The 24,519-nt window shown below is 49.7% G+C and overlaps 3 protein-coding genes across 3 annotated transcripts in view; all 3 read left to right on the forward strand.

The window, feature by feature from the left end:
* The window catches only part of LOC148131766 (E3 ubiquitin-protein ligase TRIM7-like), a 68,293-nt gene that overhangs the window by 30,101 nt on the left and 13,673 nt on the right, over nucleotides 1–24,519 (forward strand). The window lies entirely within an intron of this gene.
* LOC113428903 (beta-1,3-galactosyltransferase 4-like) lies at nucleotides 12,268–14,573 on the forward strand. The gene is given in 3 exon segments (XM_087954062.1): nucleotides 12,268–12,382; nucleotides 13,364–13,709; nucleotides 13,712–14,573. Coding segments are annotated over 3 exon segments (1,089 nt in total). The 5' UTR covers nucleotides 12,268–12,373; the 3' UTR covers nucleotides 14,446–14,573.
* On the forward strand, nucleotides 22,167–23,534 carry LOC148131768 (bridge-like lipid transfer protein family member 2). Its single transcript, XM_087958834.1, has 3 exons — nucleotides 22,167–22,425; nucleotides 23,321–23,419; nucleotides 23,506–23,534. Exons 1-3 carry the CDS (start codon nucleotides 22,167–22,169, stop codon nucleotides 23,532–23,534), a joined length of 387 nt encoding a protein of 128 aa, XP_087814960.1.

Below are 24,519 nucleotides of genomic sequence, written 5' to 3' on the forward strand. Positions count from 1 at the left end.
AGCTTCTTTGTGGCCATTACGGACCGCCGCTGCACCGTCCTGGGAAAAGGGAGTTCTGCCGGCCAGGGAGGGAGTCTGCACCCCAAACCCTTCTCCGGATCCCCTACCTTCAGCTGCCCCTGCAGGGCAGCCTAGCTCCGCACCCGGCTGGGTCGGAGCTCCAAAACGGCTAGCGGGGCAGGGGATCGCGAGCTCGCAAATCCCTCGCCGCCGCGAAGCCGACAAACCGGAAGTCAGGGGTCCCCATTTACAGCAGCGCCTGCTGACCCGCCAGCTGCCTGGAGGGCTGGTTCAGGCAGGGGTGTCCAACATCAAGGGTACACAGGGCGCTGCAGCTGGGCCCCACCTCTACTGTGCAGCCAGGCCCCGACGTAGACCTTTCCTCCATGTGCTGTTACCTTTACGAGATCTTGGCTGTTCTAGATCAAATGCTGGGAAGGAAGGGGAAGAAGTTTAAAATCAGGGTGGGGGGATTGGAGAAGCCCCCCCCACTTCTCACAAGGAACAACACAACACTGAGGCCCCCCGCTGGGCTCTTCTATGCCCGGGAAGCTCTGAATGCCCTCCCCGTGGCTCTTTTCTGGAAGGGCCAAGGGGTGGCAGGGAAGGGCCGGCTCCGTGTGGCTGCTGAGGGACCCCACTTCTCCCCCAGAGGCTGCCTTTGGGGCCCCTCCAGACTCGGGCTTCCACCCCACGGAGGAAGCCACTCCTGGCAGGCGCCACTCCTGGCGATGTGGGGAAACCGCTGCTGTGAGGCCTGGTGGTTTTTGCAAGCCCTCCCCCACTGACTCCTCCCCACCAGCCCCAGGGGGTTTACCTGTGGTCAGAAGTCGCTCCAGGTTCTCCCTGGTCAGAGAGGCTGAGATTCAGAGGACGAAAGGAAAAACGGGCCGGGATGAGAAACAGCCGCCTGTGAGCAGAAGCCACCCTGTTGGAAGAAGCATCTTGTTCCCTGCCAGGTGCCCAGTGACCCCACCCCCAAGGACCATGGTTGGGGGTGACTGATCAGTAGAAGGAGCAGCCCCCTTCACCCAGCCAGGGGTTGGATGGAGCTGGATTGGGCCTGCCTTACCCAAGATCCCCCAGTAGGAAGGGTGGCAGGAGGGCCCAGACCCCCCAGAACTCCTGGGGCTCCTTCTGAGGGTCCAAGATCCCCAGCCCCCTCCTGAAAGGGCCCTCACCTTTGTAACTGTCCACAATCTGCCTTACAGAGGCGGTTTTCTGCAAGAGTTTCCGGAGTCTGCCATGCAGCTTGGGAGAGGCCCTCTCTACGCGCCCCACCACGTAACTCCGGCACCTGTGACACAAGGAGGGTGGCCTCACACAGCTACCTGGCTGCCTTCCCACAACATTGGGGGGGCAGGCAGGGCTGGGTTGGCCGTGGGGTGTGTGAACCAAGCCGCTTCCTTTCCAGAATCTTGCCAGGTGAGTACAGGACCCGGGTTTTCCAAACCTGAGTTTAGGATGTGGCCTGAATCCTGGCTTGCTTTTTATGCAACCGATGTTTGTTGCTTTGATCGCAACCGACTCTGCGCACTGAACCAGTGTAGAGTTCACTAGAGAAGCGAGGAAAGACACAAACTCAACACAAACATCAGTGTGATTCTGATCTTACTGTACCAAGGACTAAGGTGTTACTAACTTATCATCTGCAGTGATTCGCTTAACAATTGCGACAAGAAAAGTCTTAACATGGGGCAAAACTCAGTCAATGACTGTCTCACTTAGGAACAGAAATCTTGGCTTCAGCTGTGGTCGTGAGGGCGAGGCCTGCCTGCACTCCTGGCTTCCCCTGACAGTATTGGTGGGACTGTTGTTCTCTCCTTGGGGGCTTCCTGGTTGGGCTGCTGTTTGCTGTTGGATTGTGTGTCTGCATTGGTGGTGCCTCATCTGGGTTGTTTACAATGCCTGAGCAACCACTGAGGCATAAACAGCTCCCCAACTGAGACCAACCTACTTGCGTATCAAGAGAGAGCAAACCCCACTCCCTCCCAGCACCGATGGTGTTGCCTAGTCGGGTAACAAAACATCTGCAGGAAGTCAGCTGAGCTCTGAGAGCACCAAAGGCCCTACAACCAGCATCTCTCGCCACAAAATCCGAAGGATGCGGCCACCCCAGAAATTCTGGGCACAAACCGACCCACAGAGGCAGGGTGGGGAAGGCGCCTACCTGTCTAGGGTGTCCTGGATGTCCTGAAAGAGGAGAAGAGAGAAATGGGTGCCGGCCCTCGCAAAGGTTGCCGATCCCCTCCACCCCCCAGGACCCTCTGCTCCCCTCCGTGAGGCCAGCAAGGGCCCCCACCTGCAAGAATTCCCCGTCCGGCTGGCGGCACTTCCTCTCCGTCTGGGCCATCAGCTGTGGCAGGCAGGAGGCCTCCCGGAGAGCTTGGCCAGGGCCACCGCCCGCTCAGCCTCCATCTTCTCCTCCTGCCTCGGCCAGCCAGCCCACCCAGACCGGCTGCCTCTCCCGGAGCAGCTCCTGCAGGGACTCCAGCACCAGGCCCACCTGCTGCTTCTCGGCGCCATTAGCACCTGTGGGGCAGAAGAAGAGGGGGGATTCAGAGGGAGGGGGAGATTTCCCAGGGCTGCCTCCTGCCCCCTCCCCAAGAGACCCACCTGGCACTCCTGCCGGCTCTCCTCCTCGGCCTGCCTCTGATGCAGCAGCTTCTTCCTCTTCTTCCTCAGGGGCCTCGGGAGGCCATCCAGCAAGTCCCGCACAGGGAGGAGAGGGTGCCATTCCTGGGTCCCAAATGGCAGCGCTCCCACCCAGATGGGGCCACAGGAACCCTGTGCCCAGCTGGGGCTCCCAGGGGCAGGCAGGGGCCCACGAGGAGGAGAGCAACTGAGAGTCGGTCTGCCCCCCGTCTCCTGATGGAGTGCCCCATGCAATTGGTTAGGAATTGATAGCCACCGAACAGTTGGGTTGAAATATACAAACCAGGATAGACATTTACTACTGTCTCTTTAAGGGAATGCTAAAATTGTAATTGGGTGTGGTTCCTCAAATGGCCGTAAGATGGAGCCAGAAACCTGGGTTGTTCTGTTCTGTTGTTGCTGGGAGTGTTGCCATTCCTGCATACCTCTCAGACCCATGGTCAGCTCCAGAGTAGCACCACTACAAAACCTAGCTAAACACTTAGCAAAACAGCTACAGTCCCATGCTGAAACAGCAGCTTCACGTGTACAAAACTCATACCACTTCTTGGAAATGATAAAAGATCTACACGTGGAACAAGAAGATCTGCTTGTAAGTTTCGATGTGGTTTCACTATTCACTCATGTCCCGATAAAAGAAACTCTTGAAATCATCAAAAATAACAGAACACTGCTTAACCAACACATATTTCATATACAAAGGACAAAGATACAAGCAAATTGAAGAAGCCCCTATGGGATCACCACTGTCACCCGTCATTGCAAACCTGTTCATGGAAGAATTCAAATCCAGAACCCTGGCCAATGCCACCCACAAACCCAAACTATGGTTAAGATACATCGATGACACATTTGTGATTTGGCCCCATGGAAAAGAAAACCTAAACAATTTCCTAACACACCTAAACAGCACACACCCTAAAATCAAGTGCACCATGGAAACGGAAACAAACAAACAACTACCATTCCTAGATGTACTAATAAAAAAACAAACAGATGGCACACTAGGACACACCGTACACCAGAAGAAAACACACACCAACCCCTACCTCAGCACCCAATCCCACCAACCCACCCAGCACAGATAAACTCCGTGGATAAAACACTAATTGCTAGAACCAAACGCCTGGCAGACAAGACACACATAAAGACTGAACTATGCACCCTGACTAAAGTACTGACAGCTAATGGCTTCCACAAAAGCAAAATCACCGGCTTGATCCACAAAAACACACTGAGACATAATGGAGACCTAGAAGATGAACAGACCTATGGAACAGCTGTCCTGCCCTACATAAGAGGTACTACAGACAAAATCAGTAAGATACTACACAGGCATCACATCAAGACTGCCTTCAAAACAAACAGAAAAATAGCAGCCATCCTTAGAAACCCCAAAGATAACATTGACCTGGAAAACCAAGGCTTATACGAAGTCCCCTGTGCATCATGCCCGGCCACATACATCGGACAGACCAATAGAAGAATAAGTACCCGCCTGGATGAACACAAAAATGCAGTAAAGAAGCTGGAACACACTTCCTCACTAGTCCAACACATGAAAGCAACAGGTCATAGCATCAACTTCAATGGCACCAAAACCCTAGCCACTATAGAAAATCCCAGCCACAGAACTATCAGAGAAGCCATAGAGATTGAAAAAAGACCTGAAAGCATGAATAGAAGAGATGATTCCACCAGACTTTCAATCATTTGGAAGCCTGCACTCACAAACAAAAAAATCTCCACACCACTAGCCAGGCAAACACCTGGGCACAAACAGATCCCCCTGATACCTCCAGCTCAAACACACCCCAACCAGGCACCCAGATGAAACCTAGCTTCCTAATAAATGATAGCCATCCATTTACTCAGAGCCAAGCTGCCCTAAAGGCCTCCAGTACAGGAACACAATGTTGCCAGCCAATCAAGACACAAAAAGAGCCACGAAAAAGACAGAAGATATTAATAACACCAATCAAGCAGAACACAGCAAACTCCAAGACCAATAAACACAGACCAAGACTCCCAACTAGTCAGGATGAAGAAAAAACCATTCTGGCACAGCAGTAGGCTAGCCCCAAATTTAAAAACTGAAAGAAGTGTAAAAGTCTGACTCACAGATGAACACTATACAGAAGCCTGATGATGGCAGATGAGATTCTGCTGAAACGTTGCTACAACTTTAAAAGCACAACTATAATCACGTGGAAAAATACCCGAACAAAGCTGATATATATATATATATATATATATATATATATATATATATATATATATATATATATATATATATATATATGTATATATATGTCCCACCTTCTAAAATAAACAGTTAAGGCTGAAAGCAGCAGTCCTTGTAAAGAAAGGCAGCAAACAGGAAAATGTTATGTCCCACCTTTTAAAGTAAACAGATAAGGCTGAAAGCAACAGTCCTTGTAAAGAAAGGCAGCAAACAGGAATTTTCACAGATAGCTCCAATAAGTAAAAGTTCCAACGAACTAAATCCAAAACTCAACAAGATTCTTCAGATCAAAGTCCTTCACAAAATAATTCCAATAAGTAGAAGTTCCAACGAATTAAATCCAAATCCCAACAAGATATTTCAGATCAAAATCCTCCAAACTGTGCTCTTCAGTTCTCTCTTGCAAATAGACACTTTGTTCCGGACAAAGTGCAAAGTCATATCTCTCCCTTTATAGAGTAACTAATTAGTCTAATTGCTGGTCTGCTCTCCTACTGTAACCTCGTTGGTTCCTCCTTGTCAGGAGACGCCTTGTCCTGACATCTACCCAGCAATCATCCAAATTATCATCTTCTTCACCTGAAGATAACATTTGTTCCTCATTATCACCCGTTCCCGGCTGACCACCTAATTGAAGGGTGGAGGAGTTTGAAGGTTCAAGCCGATCTTGCAAATCAAATGCATTCATCTCCTCCTCATCGTTAGAACTTGCTGATTCATATAAGTCCTCCTCGCTGGAGCTGTCATTCAAAAAACCTGTAGCAGATGCCGAATCACAACACTATCCTCACCGCAGGGCCCTTCCCCGGGTCTGGCGATCCGGATGCGGTTTCAAGGAAGCGTGCATGAAAGTCTCGAAGCAGATCCGAAGCATGAAGTGTAGACGCATCCGTCCAGGAACAAACCTCCGAGTCATCTACCCTCCTCCTGACCAAATACTGGAAGCGACCTTTGAGCCAACGGGAATCAAGGACGCCAACCACCGTATCGCCAACAGCAGGCTCCTCAGAAGGCAATGATAACGGACCGGTTCAGCAGAATCACGTAATCGACAAACAGAAGAATCAGGAATCAAAAGAGATCGATGAAAGACGGGTGAATACGCATGGATCGTGGCAAAGTGAGGCGGTATGCCACGGGATTAATAACTGCCTCAATCGGGAACGGACCAATAAACCGATGATCAAGTTTTCTAATAGGGCGATCGACCTTCAGATGTTTTGTAGATAGCCACACTTTATCACCCACAACTAACGGAGGTGTATCTCGACGGGACCGATCTGCAAACCGCTTATAATCTTCTTTTGCCTTGTTCAATTGTTGTATCAGTAGACGGCGAACTGCGTGTAGTTCTTCCAAAAACTCTCGGGTCTCAGGAACCGGGAATCCATCATAGTTAATGGGAAGAAACGCGGATGATAACCCATATTTGCAAAAATGGCGTGACACGGGTGGAGGTATGCTGCGAGTTGTTAAACGCGAATTCTGCTAACGGAGGTATTTCACCCAATCGCTTTTGTCGCAAATTAACAAAACATCTCAAATATTGAGTAAGAATCCCAATCACCTTCTCCGTCCCGCCATCAGTTTCCGGATGGTGCGCTGACGCTAAACATACTTTCACTTGCAAAGCCGCCATTAACTGTTTCCAAAATTCTGCCGTAAACTGGACCCCACGATCAGAAACCACTCTATCAGGCAGTCCATGTAGGCGGAAGATATGTTGCAAAAATAACTGAGCCAGAAGTGGGACGATGGTAATTTCCGACAGGGAATGAAATGGGCCATTTTAGTCAACATATCCACTACCACAAGCACTGTTGTGAACCCCGATGAAGACGGTAAATGTGTCAGAAAGTCCATAGAGATCGCTCCCCATGGTCTACTTGGAGTCGGCAAGGGTTGCAAAAGTCCAGGAGGTGCACCGGATGCTGCTTTCGCTTGCCACATTGAACGCAAGAAGCGACGTAAGAAGACACATCATGATGAACTCGAGGCCACCAAAAGTCCGAGTGACCAAATGCAAGGTCTTGTGTAATCCAAAATGACCAGCGGCTGGGTTATCATGACATTGTGTCATGATGAGAGCCCTCAACGGTCTGGTAGGCACATATAATAAACCCCGATATCGAAGCAGATCGTCTTCAAAAGACCATGGAGAAGTTGGGCCAATGTCCTCCCGCCTCTGCTGCGTCCACACATCCAAACGCTTGCGCCTCTCGTAGTTGGCCCCGTAAATCTACCGGTTCCTGCAGTACGGCTAGAGATTCCGGTGGTAACACTGTCCGTAAAGGAAGAGGATCTTCGCATAAGTATACCCAGTTTCCGAGATAATGCATCCGCCCTCCGGTTCTGACCACTTGGAACGTAAGTAACCGAGAAATTAAATCTGGCAAAAATAACGACCAAATCTAATCTGCCTTTGATTCAATTTCCTAGCCGTGGTCAAATGTTCCAGGTTCCTATGATCTGTCCGAACCTCCACCTTGTGTCGAGCTCCTCCAAATGATGTCTCCAAGTCTCAAAAGCAACCTTAATAGCTAACAACTCTTTTTCCCAAATGGTATAGTTATTCTCAAGCTGTAAGCTTCCTAGAATAATAAGCGCAAGGAAACAAAAGAGCGCCATCCTCCGAAGCTTGTAACAGCACTGCTTCGATATGACATTAGAAGCATCTGTCTCGACCACAAATGGGCGATCCGGATCAGGATGCTTCAATATGGGTTCAGTTATAAATGCTTTTTTCAAAGTGTCAAAAGCCTGTTGTTGTGGAGGCCCCCACACAAATGGAACCTTCTTACAAAGAAGCTGGGTTATGGGATCCATTATTCGCAAAACCTGGAATGAAAGTCCGATAATAGTTGGCAAATCCTAAAAGTCGTTGCACATCTTTAACCCGACGAGGAGCTTCCCAACTACACAACGCCTCAACCTTTTTGGGGTCCATAGCAATGCCCACAGGAGAAATAATGTGTCCCAAGAATTCGATAGACGACTGAAAAAGAAACATTTTTCTAATTTAGCATAAAGTTTATGTTCCCGAAGACGCTGAAGCACTTGACGCACCTGCTGAAGATGTTGCTCTTTAGATTTTGAATAAATCAAAATGTCGTCCAAATATATGACAACAAACTTATCCAACATGTCTCGAAAGATATCGCTCATTAAATGTTGAAATACAGCAGGAGCGTTGGTCAAACCAAATGGCATAACGGTACTCGAAATGACCATAACGAGTGCCAAAAGCCGTCTTCCACTCGCCTCCCTTACGCATCCGAATCAAATTGTAAGCTCCACGTAAGTCAAGTTTCGCGAAAATTGTAGCTTCCCGTAACCGCTCCAACAATTCGGAGATGAGCGGTAAAGGATAGCTATTTCTCACAGTGATAGCATTTAAGCGTCTATAGTCACAACAAAGACGAAGTTCTCCCGACTTCTTCTTGACAAAGAGAACGGGTGCTGAAAGAGGGGATGACGAAGGTCGAATAAATCCCCGAGCTAGATTTTTATTCAAAAATTCTCGAAGTGCAACTAGTTCAGGCTCAGACAAAGAATACAACCTCCCCTTTGGTAATGGAGCGTCCGGTATCAAATCCACGGACAGTCATAAACACGATGTGGTGGTAATTGATCTGCCTCCTGTTCACTGAAAACATCGGGAAATCCGACAGCTCTGAAGGAATCGAGGCAGCAGAAGCGACAATATGTTGGCCTGCACAGACATGTCTCAGGTGGTCCACACATTGCAAGCTTGGAAAAGAAACAGCGTTCTGCGCCCAAGCCACCAACGGATCGTGTAGACGCAGCCAGGATACTCCGAGCACCAAAGGAAGATGGAGGTTCAAGTGATATAAAAACTTATCGCCTCCTCGTGATCCCCAATACGCATACGCAGTGGTTGGGTGGCAAGTTTAATAGGTCCCGACTTGAGTTCGCGCCCATCTACGGTTTCCACCTGCATGGGGGATTCACAGGCACTAAAGGAACTTTGAAATGTTTTACTAAATCATAATCCATAAAGCTAGTCGTAGCCCCTGAATCCACCAGTGCCACGGCAGGGATTCCTCCTTCCGAGATTGCAAGAATATGCGAGTGTCCAAAAGTAAATGTCGAGGAGGGCCAGAATTAACTTCAGCAATTTGAGATGAAAGTGAATACTGTGCCCGACCTAGGGTTTCCCTGAGGTCGGGCCTACCCCTGTTTCCCGACGGACCAGCAATGGGTTTTGATACAGGTCCACGAGTCCCCTTCCGAGTGCAGGAATTTGCAAAATGTCCCGAACCCCGCAATAAAGGCACAAACCTTCCTGAAATCTTCTCGATCGCTCCTGAACTGTTAAACGAGGGCGGAGTGCGCCTATCTCCATCGGCTCCTCTGCTGGAATTCTGGATTGGAAAACCCTCATAGACGGGGTGCGTGAACGAGGAAACACAGGTGGCTCTGCAACGGTCCGTTTACACCCACGATGTTGTAGGCGAGCTTCAATACATAAGCATTGAGTAATCAATGTGTCCAAAGTTGAAGCACGCTCTGCATGAATTAGTTCATCCTTGATAATGTCGGACAAACCCTCTTGGAATGCTGCCATGTGAGCTGGTTCATTCCAGGTGGAGTCCATACACAACAAGCGAAATTCTGCAACGTATTCTTGCAATGAGTGTTTACCTTGAATAATATCCTCAATTTTCTGTCCACAGTTTGAGATTTAATTGGATTCTCAAACATAACGTTCATCTGTTGAATAAACCCCTGAAATCGTCCAGTAATGGACTATCTTGTACTAATAAGGAGTAGCCCATTTGGCAGCCTGCCCGGTTAACAAACTAATAATAAAGCCAATTTAACTCGAACGGTTGGAAAATCCTCCGCCTCACAGAAAAATACAATTGGCACTGACCCAAAAATGTTGAAAACATGTCCGTTTGCCCAGAAAATTTATCTGGCATAGCTATCGGAATTTTTCTCACAGGGGGTGCAGGGGGAACTCCAGCTGCAGCTGAAACAGTTTGAGAATTGGCAACGAACGATAATAATTGTGTTACCTGATTTTGAATGGATACGTTGCTCTGGAGTAATTGATTTATTTGCATCTGTTGCTGCTCCACTAATTGTTGCATTTGAGTTGAATCCATCGTTGCAAAGATGGTCTGTTAGGTCCGGAACAAAAATGTTATGTCCCACCTTCTAAAATAAACAGTTAAGGCTGAAAGCAGCAGTCCTTGTAAAGAAAGGCAGCAAACAGGAAAATGTTATGTCCCACCTTTTAAAGTAAACAGATAAGGCTGAAAGCAACAGTCCTTGTAAAGAAAGGCAGCAAACAGGAATTTTCACAGATAGCTCCAATAAGTAAAAGTTCCAACGAACTAAATCCAAAACTCAACAAGATTCTTCAGATCAAAGTCCTTCACAAAATAATTCCAATAAGTAGAAGTTCCAACGAATTAAATCCAAATCCCAACAAGATATTTCAGATCAAAATCCTCCAAACTGTGCTCTTCAGTTCTCTCTTGTAAATAGACACTTTGTTCCGGACAAAGTGCAAAGTCATATCTCTCCCTTTATAGAGTAACTAATTAGTCTAATTGCTGGTCTGCTCTCCTACTGTAACCTCGTTGGTTCCTCCTTGTCAGGAGACGCCTTGTCCTGACATCTACCCAGCAATCATCCAAATTATCATCTTCTTCACCTGAAGATAACATTTGTTCCTCATTATCACCCGTTCCCGGCTGACCACCTAATTGAAGGGTGGAGGAGTTTGAAGGTTCAAGCCGATCTTGCAAATCAAATGCATTCATCTCCTCCTCATCGTTAGAACTTGCTGATTCATATAAGTCCTCCTCGCTGGAGCTGTCATTCAAAAAACCTGTAGCAGATGCCGGAATCACAACATATATATATGAAGTCAAAGTTCTGCCTAAATGTAGCACATTCTGAATTTTAGGAACCTTGCCCACTTCCGGCCTGGAGGACTTCAACTCCCAGAATTCACCAGCCAGCTGTGAATTCTGGGAGTTGAAGTCCTCCAGGCAAACAGTGGCCAAGGCTGGAGCGCCCTGTTTTAGGAGTCCAGGGGATCCCCGGGTTGACGAGTGTTCCCTTAGCGGACATTCAGAGTTACGCCGTAAATTGCCCTCTTAGTGTTTATGGACAAGGCCCGAAACTACAGATCTTGTGGCGCCACGGCAGGTTTTCGCCCTTCCGGACAACCACAAAGGCTCTGCTGCATTCCTCCTCCCCGTTGCCGGCCAAAATGGAGCTTCCGAGGGGCGGATATGTCAGTAATTATGGGCTGAAATAGAGATGGGAACAGGTCAGCCAATGGGGGCTGTTTGGAAGCCGAAACCTAGTACCTGTTTATAGGGGGCCATAAGATGGTTTGGAGTCTGGGTGTGGCTTAGGCTTGCAGGGTTGTATAGAAGAGTTGGTTTGTCCTCTGCCACCCAGGCCTCTCTCTCTCTCTCTCTCTCTCCCCCCGTAGTGGCACGAAAGCCGGCTGGGTGACTTTGGGGCAATCGCCAGGAGATGCGAGTTCTAGTTCTGCCTTAGGCAGGAAAGATGATGCTGGGAAAATCTCCCTCTCCGTCTCAGCCCAAGCAACCTCGCAGGGCTGTTGGGGGAAAAGAAGAGGAGAAAGGGAGATCGCTGTAGTATGTTCCCTGCCTTGAGTTATGCATTAAAGGAACGGGACAAAAATAAGTCAATCAGGAGAGATTGGTCCCCGTTTGAACCCAAAACCAGACCCAGGGATGGACAAGACCCGTTTGGGTCCACAGCTGCCCAGGTGCCACTCAAGCCCTGGTTTTAACCGGCCGGTCCTTCCGGGCTGCCTTTCCACGTCACCCCCCCCCCCAAAGCCTCCCCCACACTGGCCCACCTTCAACCTTTGGGGTCTCCGGGGTTCCTGTGGGTGGATTGGAGGCATTTTGTGCTGGGGGGGCTTTTTAACCTTTTCATTGTTTTAGTGCCAAGAACTGCCGAGAATCCCTTCCCCTCCCTCTCCCCCTCCCCCCCACTGTTTCTGCTGGACAAGGGAGGCCGGCCGGGCGCAAGTCCTGCAGCTGCTCAAGGCCGTTTGCGGGGTCTGGATCCGGAGCCCCCTCCCCCAAAGAGGCCTCAGCCAGGGTCCGAAGGAGGGTGGGGGGCTGCATGGGGCACTCAGGGCAGGACCACCACTGCCTGCCCAAGGCTGGCCTCCCCCTCCCAAGCCAGGGACCTCATTGCTGGAGAGCTTGCTTGCACGGAGGGGAGGGGAGAAATGGCTCACACCGGGACCTCTGCAAAAGGCCTGGGAATAAGGGAGGGAGGGAAGGGAGTGAGGGAAGGGTGGCCTCAGTGGGGCTGGGTCTCCCCCAGAAAGGGCAGCCAAAAAGTCTGGCTAGAAGCAGGGAGGGAAACTCTCCGCTGTTCATTTCTGCAGCAACGGAAAGTTCCCGCTTGGGCCGGAGCTCCAAATGAAGGTTCCCAGCGGAGAAGATGCCTCAGGTATTTACCCCAAACCTTTCTTGGCTCTTTGCAATCCCTGGAGGGGGTTAATGGCGTTGGTCCTTCTGGGCATAAGGCTCCGCCTGGCCTCCCTTGGAGAAAAGCCCCCTCCGGAGTTTCCTGCCTGAGGTTTGTAAGCCTTAGGCAATCCGAACCGTTACTCTTTTTTCGACATCCTTTGGTCCCTCCCTGGCTGACTTTCCTTTCCTGAATGGGGATTCCCCTCCTGCAGAGACGGTGCCTTTTGCTGCTGCGGCTGCTGCTCGCTGGAGGACTGAAGTGCGGAGCCCACAAAGGTATTGCTGTGCCCTGGGACACCTGGCCCTCCCTTCCTCCTCTTCCTCCCCCCACTTCCAGTGGAGAGGGGGCACCTTCAGGGCATCTGGTGGCCCACAGGTGCCACAGGGGCATCGCCAGGGAGAAACGGGGCCAGCCTCCCCTCCCCTAACGTCTCAGCTGCCCTGGTTGCCTCCAGGCAGGGCTTCCTGTTTGAACGGGAGGCTGAACATGTTTCATCCTGGGAAGGGATGATGGTCCCACCCTGGCTGGGTTCAATGGGGGGTTGGCCAGAAGCCCCTGTGGCACTGGGAGGAGGGTGGTTAGGGGGCAGTCCAAGGTCCCGCTGCTTCAGGCATGTCCAGGGCCCAATCCAGGCCCTACAGGAAGCAGCCTGCCCGCAGATGGCAGGAAGGCGGATGGTCGGTCATCCATGATCTCCCGCGGAGCCCAGCAGCCGCCTGGGTGGGCCTGCAGAGCTACTGCTGCCGTCTGTCTGGACCCCTGCCAGGCTGCAGCCACACTATTGCCAAAGTGGCGCACCGCTCCTCGGCCTGTCTTGACAGGTGCTCTCTGGGAAGGGCGCAGGTGCTGCTGGGGAGGCTGGTTCATCCCATCTTTGGTCTGCAGTGGCACATGGGGCCTCCTTCTTAGTGTGGGAGGCAAAATGGGCTCAGAGGCCTGACGTCTCCTTCTTTCTTGCAGACCCTCCTGCAGCCCCTGCGGCTGCCCATGACTGCCATGCAACCCCGCTGGAAGTGCTCCCGGTGCAGCTCAACCCAGCTTTTGTTCGGGCTGCTGTGCGGCCTTGCAACCCTCTTGGTTCTCAGCTTCCTGGCCAGACGCCACCCTGAGGACCCCCTCTCGCTGGCCCCCCGGATGGGGAGTGGTGTGGGGGAGCAATACACAGACACTTTGCTCCAGCCTCCCCCCAATGCCTTCCCGCTTTCCCCATCACCCTGTGCCCTGAATGCCCCCTGGCTACTGGTGCTGGTGGCCAGTGCACCTGGGCATGCGGCCCGGTGTGAGGGGGTGCGGCGCAGTTGGGGGGTGTGAGGGTAGCAGGGGGGCACAGTGTGCACACGGTTTTCACAGTGGGGCTGCCTGGAGATGTGGCACAGCAGGCAGCACTGGAGCGCGAGGCGGCCGAGCATGGGGACGTGTTGCAGGCGCGCTTTGCCGACACCTACACAAACCTAACCCTGAAGACACTGGCAATGCTGGGCTGGGCCACCACCCATTGTCCCACCGCCCGCTTCCTGATCAAGGCCGATGATGACGTTTTCCTGAACCTGCCGGCCCTGGCGCGACACCTGGAGCAGTTGGCCAGCCCAGCCGCTGCCTATCTGGGCTATGTCTCCTCACACAGTCCACCCATCCGCAACCCCTACAGCCGGCACTATGTGCCCATCTGGCTCTACCCGGAACCTGCCTTCCCGCCCTACTGCAGTGGCACTGCCTACGTTCTCTCTGCCCCAGCCGCTGCTGCTGTCCTGGGTGCTGCCCGCCTGCTGCTGCTGCCCGTGGAGGATGTGTATGTGGCGCTGTGTGCCCACCATGCTGGCATTGCCCCGCGCCACCTGAACCATATGGCCGGGGCTACCCGCTACCCGCCTGATACCTGCTGCTACCGGGAGGTGCTCCTCAGCGTGCACGAAGTGGAGCCTGCCGAAATGCTGTCCATGTGGGAGGCAGCTGAGCACCCCTGCACCGCCTGGCAGCGCTTCCTTGGCCTGACCCGCTGCCAGGTCCTGGCCTGGCTGGCTGCAGGGCTGCCAGACTCCTGAACGGAAAATAACTTCAGGTCAATGTAGTATGAGAGACTTGCCAGGCTGGCGTGTTGTGCAACAAGGTCACGTAGTGTAGTAAGATTGGGGGTGGGTTAGGGACTTTTGTCCTCACTGTGAGTTGAGTTGGGGGGGGAGGGGTGCATGAAGGGAGGCATCGTCAGTTGGAAAGTAGCATTTGGGTGCTGAAGGAATCCTCGCGCCTTAGTTTCGTCGAAGGGGGGCGGCTTCGAATGAAGAGCCGTCCCGATGGCAGTGGAGTCTAGCGTTACTCAGGAGGAGATTAAGAAAGAGCCCGAAAAGCCTATCGACCGTGAGAAGGTACAAAGGAGGAGTTGAAAGTGGCGGGGAGAAGCGGGGGACGGCTGGCTGGCCGGTCGCTCAGCTCGCCTTGCCTTGGTCGTGGGTGCTGATGCCGGTACCGGTCCATGGATCATTTTGTACATTTTGTACCAGGCCGTGGTACAAAAAAGGTTGGGGGCCACTGCCCTAGACAATATCAGAACAAATTACTAACAGTGGGTCTTGAAGGGTCTGTTTCAAGGAGAGACAGTAACTTAGGTCTTCCTGCGTTATACATAGGGCAGTATAAAAGGACATGCTCCACAGTTTCAACTTCAGCTCTGTCACAGGAGCATAACCGCTCGTTAATCGGGAGCCTTTTAAATCGCCCATCCAGTAGTGCTGAGGGCAAGACGTTAAAGCGAGCTAGGGAGAAAGCTCTTCTATACTTGGAAATGGTTAGAGTGTAAAAATAGGAAGCCATCCTCAGTCCGTCATTATTAAATTGGCTGAAGATCAGAGGGGAGCAAGTTTTGTTAGCTCTGGCTGGTAGATATTGCAAGTCAGTGTCCACAAGCCGTTGGACTACCCTAAATTGGACATCCTTAAGGCCATAATCTCCCAGGGCATCCCCCTCTCTGTCTCCCTCCCTCTCCCTATCTCTCTCTCCCTCTTGCTTCTCTCTCGTTCCCTGTCCCTCTCTCTCTCTCACTCACTCTCTCTCCCCTGTCTCTCTGTCTCCCTCCCTCCCTCTCTCTCTCTTTCTCTCCCTCTCCTCTCTCTCTCTTCCTCCCTCTCTCCCTCTCCAGTCCTCAATTAAGACCAAAACTGGGCCCAAAATTTCAATTCCTGAAACAGTTCAGTGAGTCTTGCCCTATTTTACGTGTTTCCTTGCCACAGTTGTTAAGTGAATCGCTGGTGTTGTTAAGTTAGCAACCCAGTCGTTAAGTGAATCTGGCTTCCCCGTGGACTCTGCTTGTGAGAAGGTTGCCAAAAGAATTGCATTAACCCAGGACACTGCAACCGTCGCAAATACAAGTCACTTTTCCAAGCACCTGAATTTTGGGGACCAAAGGTTGTAAGTGTGAAAAATGGTCATAAGTCACTTTTCTTGGGGCCGTTCTAACTTTGAATGGTCACTAAATGAATGAACGAAAGCTCTTTGAGCAGTTCACTAAATGGAACTGTTGTAAACCAAGGACCACCTGTATTTCTAAATATAAAAGGGAAATATTCTAAGTAAACATTCTATATAAATCAATTTTAGAAAGAAGGGAAGGAAGGAAGGGTAAGAGGAAGGAGGGAAAGAAGAAGGAAGGAAGGAAAGGAAGGAAGGAAGGAAGGAAGGAAGGAAGGAAGGAAGGAAGGAAGGAAGGAAGGAAGGAAGGAAGGAAGGAAGGAAGGAAGGGGATGGGAAGAGAATGGGAGTGTGAGAGGGAAGGAAAGGAATGGTGGAAGGAAGGAAGGAGAGGATGGGAGGAAGATGGAGGCAGGGAAGGAAGGGGGAGGGAGGTGAGGGGAAAAGAAAAAGGGAGGGAGGGAAGGAAGGAAAGGAAGGAATGAGAGGATGGAGTGAAGGAAGGAAGGGTGAGAGGAAGGTGGAAAAGTGTGGGAATAACTCTGACACCAGTATTGAGTAATGATTAATCTAAGACCTTATACATACATGTCTGCCTAAAGGTCACCTAGATAAAACAAGGAAATTAAAAGTAAACACCAGAAACAATCATGCAGCTCAAACAATTGTAAATAATTCCATGTATTATGTTTAATTATTATCCACAATGTGAATGCTTACTACGTGTAAAATTCTCAATAAAAAGGGAGCAGTAGAAATTGCTCTAGACTCCCATCCCGAGTTCACTCGCTTGTGTCTCATCCTTTCCATGGGAGTCCACCACAAGTGGTGACCCCGACGTGATCCACTGCAGGTGGTACGTGTCCGGACCTCTGTGTTTCCTCGCCTGGAATAGGTAAAGTACGTACTTAACTATTGCTGGACAATAGGATTTTTTCAGGGAGCATGGGGGGAAAACTTTCTCAGCCACAGGAACGGCATGTTAGTGAGCTGCTGAGGTTAGTCAGGACAAACCTCTTTTTCTTTAAACCCTCTGGGGGGGAGCAAATAGTTCTTTCAAAAGATAAAGTGAAAGAGCTGCTGCAAGAGATCTGACGGCAGTGTCCCTACTATCCAGAGAAGGGATCTCTAAAGTTAGACACATGGAGGAGAATTGGAACTATCCTTCATGAAGAGCCACGGGCAACAGCAAAAATTTTGATATATTGGAAGGTTGTTATGACTGCTTTAGAAATCCAGCAACAGCCTCTTTTAAAAACTTTAGTTGAACCTCCTCCTTATGAAGGAGTTGTGTTGCACCCCCCAATTTCAAAATTGGAATATGCCTTCTCTACCCCAACAGCGCTTACGCCTGTAGAGGAGAAAATCCAATCACAAACGGGGAAAGTTCAAGCAATGATGCATCAGGCTTTCAATGAAGGGAAATTAGAGCCTGACGAGATTACCCAGATGAATTTGTTTCCAGTTAACAGACAAATAAATGCTGAAGGCAATATGGAAATTGAATAGATTCCGATTCCTTTAGCTGTTCTTAGAGAAATTAAAAAAGCAGTTAAAGATTATGGTATTCAAAGTCCTTTTACAAAGAGGCTTCTGACAAGTTTGGCTACCTCACGCATGATTCCTAGTGACTGGAAAGATTTAATGAGAATGATATTGAGTTCTACTCAGTATGTGGTCTTTGACTCAGAATACCAAAGAGAAGCTATCACTAGGGAAGGAATTCAGGGGGCTGTATACGCCAGACCAAATCTATGGGGCAGGCTTGTTTGAATCCACTGCTGATCAAGCTGCTAATTTGCCTGATCACGTATTTCCAGTGGTTATGGCAGCTGTCCTTGGGGCATTGTCCCGCATCCAGGATGTGGGAACCCCAGCACAGTCTTTTTCTCAAATTAAGCAAACAGCATCTGAGTCTTATAATGATTTTGTGGAAAGGCTACAATTGGCTATTACCAGACAAATATCTAATGAAGAAGCAGCAAAGGAACTTTTGCTGAGATTAGCAGTTGAAAATGCAAACACTGACTGCAAGCGTATTTTACAGCCTTTGGTGGCTAGAGGTGAGGTTACTCTGGCTGATCTGTTAAAGGCATGTACAGTGGTGGGTTCTCAGGCTTACAACATGGAGACTTTGGCTATGGCATTACAAAAAGGGATGAAACCTACAGGGAATTGTTTTAATTGTGGGAAGCCTGGCCATTTTAAAGCTCAGTGCCGTGCTCCTGGGGGGGGGGGGAATGGCATTTAACAAAAACAAAATTAAGGACATCCGTCTGAAATCAGTCTGTCCAAAATGCAAAAAAGGGTTTCATTGGGCAAATCAATGTCGCTCTGATCAGAACCAAAATCCGGGAAACTAAATTTGGGGCATGCAGCTAGCCCCGCTCCCAAGGCTGTCACAAAAGCATCGCCTGCAATTACTGGGAATGCAGGTTTGAGTTTAAAAATGCTGAATTCAATTGATGTGACCTTTCCTAATCAAGTGTACATTGAGGACACTCATTTGCATGGGCCACTGACAGAAAAAACAGTGGGATTGGTACTTCCCAGGTCTTCTGCATCAGAAAAAGGGTTTTTTGTTATTCCAGGAGTTATTGATCAAGATTATAAAGGGGTTATTAAGGTACAATTATACACTGATACTCCTGCATCATTAATGGCCGGTGACTCTATTGCACAGTTATTATTGCTTCCATACATTCCTATGAATCCTTTATTTTATTTATTTATTTATTTGATTTGCCAATTGTTTACAAGATAATAAGTATAAGTGTATACATAGTTGTGAATACATGAAATGGGTACATATAAGAAAAATAAAAGAAGAATAAGAGAAACAAAAGGACAGGGACGGTAGGCACGTTGGTGCGCTTATGCACGCCCCCTACAGACCTCTTAGGAAAGGGGTGAGGTCAATAGTAGACAGTCTAAGGTTAAAGTTTTTGGGGTTTGGGGAAGAAACTACAGAGTCGGGTAGAGTATTCCAGACATTGACCACTCTATTGCTGAAGTCGTATTTCCTGCAATCAAGTTTGGTGCGGTTAACTTTGAGTTTGTATCTATTGTGTGCTCTTGTATTGTTATGGTTGAAGCTGAAGTATTCATTGACAGGTAGGACATTGCAATGTATGATTTTATATACCATGCTTAGAACTGGCGGTTTTGGGTCCACTGAAATGACCAGTTCTCCAGTTGCTGCAGAATTGCTAGCGCTGACAAAACATTTGACTACAGATCAACCAAAAATGACAATTGAAATTCAAGAAAAATCATTTTCTGGCCTTATAGATTCCGGAGCAGATGTCTTTGTGATACGCCAAAAGGAATGGCCAAATGAATGGGCGATTGAGGACTCTCCGGCTGTTCGTGGAGTGGGTGGTATGCAATTTGCTAGAAGTAGTGTACATTGGTTGAAGGCATTGCATAAAGAAACTGGTGAGACTGCAAGGATTCAACCTCTTGTGTTGCCCTTGCATATAAACTTGTGGGGTAGAGATTTGCTATCACAATTTCGCACAAAAAATGTTATTGGATAATGGAAAAATTGCAATTGTTAACCTCTCAGCCAGTCTGGATTGACCAATGGCCACTTCCAAAGGACACACCTTCACATAAAAACAAAAACGGGGGAAATGGATGGATATGGCTTGCCTTACATACAAAACGTTCTTAATATTACATTATATACCGTATTTGCCGGCGTATAAGACGACTTTTTTGCCCTGAAAAACATGCCTCCAATTGGGGGGGTTGTCTTATATGCCGGGTCGTCTTATACGCTGGCAAATAGTAATTGGGAAGCACTGCGGCTGCCTGCGGCTGAGGCACTTTTACGCACCGTGGAAACGAATCCCGTGAAGCCGAAAGGAGCAGCCAGCCTTCTCCCAGCTCCGAAGGAAACGAGGCTCGCACCGCCCGGGCTCCGCTGAGGTATCCGGCTGGGGCTGTCAGGAGTTGTTACCGCTGGCGCGGCTCCGCGCGGCTCCAGTCCCGCGTTGCCTCGGGAAGGGAAAGGCAAAACCAGGAGCCGCTGCTGCCATTGCAAAGCGCCGCTGCGGCTTTTCCTTTTTGCCTTTCCCTTCCCGAGGCAACGTGGGACTGGAGCCGCGCCAGCGGTAACAACTCCTGACAGCCCCAGCCGGATACCTCAGCGGAGCCCGGGCGGTGCGAGCCTCGTTTCCTTGGGAGCTGGGAGAAGGCTGGCTGCTCCTTTCGGCTTCACGGGACTCGTTTCCACGGTGCACAAAAGTGCCTCAAAAAAAAAAAAGTGCAAAAGTGGAAGGCGTGCGGAAGAGGGGGCGAGTATATAACAAACTATATTTTGAGTGGAAATGTTGGGGGGTCGTCTTATACGCCGGGTCGTCTTATACGCCGGCATATACGGTACTTAAAATTTTCTAAACATGACAGCTGCTACGGCAGCCAATAGGCATTTTGCTTCCTCCCCTTCTGCAGGTACATCAAGACCGAAAGTTCGGTATAGGAGACTGCCAGATCCAACGTGGAGAGGACCTGTCCCGCTGATAACTTGGGGCAGAGGATACGCTGCTGTTGAAGATGAGGGGACAGTTGTTTGGGTTCCTGCTTGCTGTGTGCGTCCTTATCATCAGCCAAAGGGGCAAGGGGATGGATTTGGGGGAATGGAAAAGAAACACATTGATCCAGGACATGGGGAAACTAGCAAACCTTCATAATAAAACTGATTGTTGGATATGTATGCACATGCCAACTCACAAAACATCAGGGCTTCCAATGGTTGCAGTACCTCTGGCCGAAGGTGACTGGTATAAGGGACAATGCTATGGTTGTTCAGGGATATGGTCTAACAGTTGGACTATAAGTAACATAAATACCTTGCACCTTGGAAGCCGAATCCAAGAGGTGGCGGTGGTGGTGGACCCACAATGAGACAGTAGAGAATATGACTTACTTGGGGACATATCTGTTTTGCAACAAAACAATTGTTATTAGCAATGGAAGTCGGTTTTATTCTAATGATATGAAAACTAAAAATCTCACTTACTTTGTACATAACATTTCTCGATATGATATCACATCTTTGATTAATGAAAATAGGTGTCCATATATTCCTGCCACATGTTGTCCCACCACGAGAGAAAACCAGTTGTACAAATGTGCGAATGGGAAATACGCACCACCATCCACTTATTTGGCTATGTTAATGCAGTCCTTTGCAAAATTAATCTATGCTGAACCAAATACAATTGGTCATCTCCTGGGAGCAAATCTATGGTTGCTGTGTGGACGGATGACCTATGATCGCATGCCAGCACGATGGAAAGGAGTCTGCACCTTTGGGAAAGTAATCCCATCTCATTTCATTCAAAAATCTTTGGGGACTGCTCATATCCGCAATGCGCGTTCCAACGGAAATAAACTCTGTTTTGACTCATGACTACTGGACACAAATATCAAGGGGAGTTATTCCTCCTTTAGGAGTCATGATGAACTATAGAGATTTACATCGTTTAAACAATTGGACAATTACTATGTTTAAAGAAACCATTAAAACTCTAAAGCTGCTTGAAGAAGAGCAAGGAAAAATCCTTAACTTTGTCCTGCAAACCAGATATGCGGTGGACACTATTTTGGCAGCGCAAGGGGAGTTTGCGCTGTGATTCATACGCATTGTTGCATGTATACCTCTGATTTTTCTCCAAACATTACAGCTACTATACAGCATATGGAACAAACCCTGAATGAGAATCCATTACAATCGGAAAACGAGGGACTGGACGTGTGGTCTGCACTTTGGTCCTGGTTGCCAGATGGTTCGTGGATTCGTCATTTAATTGTTGGAGTGATATTGTTTTTATACTTTCTCTTTGTGTATGCTGTTGTATCCAATGTCTCCCTGGACTTTTAGGAATGTGTCAGGTGAAGCCTACGGAAGGAGAGCTGTTGTTGCAGATGGCGAAAAGCTACCGAGGCATCCGCGATCATCAAAAAACTAAAACAGGGGAGATGATGGGAATAACTCTGACTCCAGTATTGAGTAATGATTAATCTAAGACCTTATACATACATGTCTGCCTAAAGGTCACCTAGATAAAACAAGGAAATTAAAAATAAACACCAGAAACAATCATGCAGCTCAGACAATTGTAAATAATTCCATGTATTATGTTTAATTATTATCCACAATGTGAATGCTTACTATGTGTAAAATTCTCAATAAAAAGGGAGCACTAGAAATTGCTCTAGACTCTCATCCCGAGTTCACTTGCTTGTGTCTCATCCTTTCCATGGGAGTCCACCACAGAAAAGAAAGGAGGAAGGAAATGGAATGAAAACAAAGAGAATTAAGGAAGGGAGGGAGGGAGGGAGGGAGGGGAGGATGGGTCTGACTCCTGGCTCCCTTCCCCTCCTGGGCAGGTACGATGACTGCTGCTTCCTCCACCTGCCCCAGCTGTGCATGACCCTGGACCTGACCTGGCTGTGCCACGGGAACCCCCACGACCACCACAGCCTGGTGCTGCGCTCCCCAAAGTTCCTGCCGGAGGTGCCCGTGGGGCAGCAGTACGACTCCTACCGGGCCTTCCGCTCCGAGAACCTCAACCTGGCCATCCGCATGGACCTCACGCGGCCCAGTGGCAGTGAGCGTGGGGGGGGCCATGTGTTGGGGAGGGGGTGCCAGGACTGGGGAGGCCCTGCGGCTCAGGATGGCAGCCATCCCTGTAAGTAGGACTTCCCGGAGGGGCTTTTCCCCCACAGGCAACTGGACTTCCTTGGGTTTTCCCTTGAAAATGTTTCGCTTCTCATCCCAGAAGCTTCTTCTGTTTTTCAGGGTTCCATCCTTTCTCCCTCCTTCCCTCCCTCCCTCCCATTTCTTTTTCTTCCTTCTTCTTTTTCTTTCTATTTTCCTTCCATCACCTTTTCCTCTGTCCCTCCCTCCTTCCTTCCTTTGCCTTTTCTTCTGTCCTCCCTCCCTCCTTTTCTTTTTCTTTCCTTCCTTCCTTTCGCTCTCCCGCCCTCCCTCTTGCTCCTTCCTTCCTTCCTTCCCCACTTCCTCTTGCTTCTCCCTCCCTCCCTCCCATCTTCCCTCTCTTCTTCCCTTTGGCTTCGTCTCTTTCTTTCTTTCTCTCTGTTTCTGTTTCTGTTTCTGTTTCTGTTCCTCTCTCTCTCTCTCTCTCTCTCTCTCTCTCTCTCTCTCTCTCTCTCTCTCTCAAGAACTGAAGGAGCTTCCTGGATGAGGAGAGAGAAACATTTTCAAGGAGAAACAACCCAAGAAAGTTGCCTTTGGGGAGAAAAGGCCCCTCGGGGAGAAGCGGGAGAGCCACAGAGCAGGGGTCTCCCTGCTTGGCCCCTTTAAGACTTGGGGACTCCAACTCCCAGAATTCCTCAGCCAGTAAAGTCTTACAGTTGAATTCTGGGAGTGGAAATCTCCCAGTCTTAAAGGGACAAGGGTGGGAGGCCCTGCTCCGGAGGATGGGAGACTCCAGACAGGGTTGACCAGCGCCTGCCTTCTCGCACCCCCCACCTGCCCCCCAGAGGCCTCCCAGCCACGCATCCTCCTCTACAGCAGCACCCAGTGCTGGATGCAGAACTTCTGGGCCAACTGGACCAGTGTCAGACCGCCATTTCCCACGGGTAGCTCTTTGGCAACCTCAAGCCCAGCAAGAAGAAACTGGGCCAGCACTACCGCAGAGGCTCTCCTGCACCGCCATCTTCCCCAGGCTGCAGTTGGGCAGCCCTCCCCCTCTGAAGAAGGGTGGGGAGTGTCGTGTCCGTCGCGGAAAAAGACTCGGAGCCAGTGACTTAGTTTCAGCTCTTTATTTGCTCCGAGATCGGCTCGGCTCGAAAAGGGAAAAACGGCGGCTTTTATTCTTTGGCCGCGGCAGCCGTGGCCAATGACACCGCTTTGAATCTCCCGCGATTACTTTCCACCAATCGCGGGAGACTCGCGGCGGGCCAATCAGTGCGGCTCGCTTGGCCAATCAGCTCGCCGCGCTCTTGACCAATCACCGCGCGGCGTTTACGAGTATGTAAATGACTGTACAGAACACCCCTCCCCTCTTGGTATGGTCCTACGTAACGTAGTCCCGTAAGTAGGCGGGGCTTCGTACTTGCCTACTTGACCTGCGCAGGTTAGTTGGTGCTTGGCTCCCGGCCGGTTCGGTTGGGTTCTGTGTTGCTCTCTGCCTCGTCGATGGAACCGCCTGGAAGGGTGAGCCGGGCCTTTCGTCGCAGCTCCCTCCTGGTTTACCCGGGCTGGTTGAGCTGCGGTGTTTGCTGCTCCCGCCTGGTCTTTCTGGGCTGGTTGAGCTGGCCTGGCTGCTTCTTCCTGGTGAGGCTTCGAGCTGGCTGTTTGTTGGTGAGTATTCCCAGTTTCTTTCTGGTGTGGGTTGGTTCTTGGGGTCTTCCCTCCCCTCTTGGTTTGTGTTGGGGGGTCCCTTTCTTTTTCTGGGTATGTGTCTGTGTCTGTTTGCATGTCGGTTGTGTTTCCCGTGGTTGTTCTTGACCTTAATTGGTCGATGTGTCGTTTCCATGCTCGTCCGTCGGTTGTCTGTAACGGTACGAAAGGGACCTGTCACTTGGGTTACAGTTGCTGGTATCCAAAGTGGGTCCCCGTAAGGTTCCTTGCGTATACTGTGTCGCCTGGTTTAAATGTTCGGTCTTTGCTTGAGGAGTTTGGGGTTTTATTCTGCGTTGTATGTGGGGTGCAGTCTGTCTAATGGAGACCTTAATTT

Source organism: Notechis scutatus, chromosome 2, assembly GCF_049901735.1.
Source record: "Notechis scutatus isolate UNSWTSFEM ecotype Mainland chromosome 2, rNotScu1.2, whole genome shotgun sequence".
NCBI lineage: Eukaryota > Metazoa > Chordata > Lepidosauria > Squamata > Elapidae > Notechis > Notechis scutatus.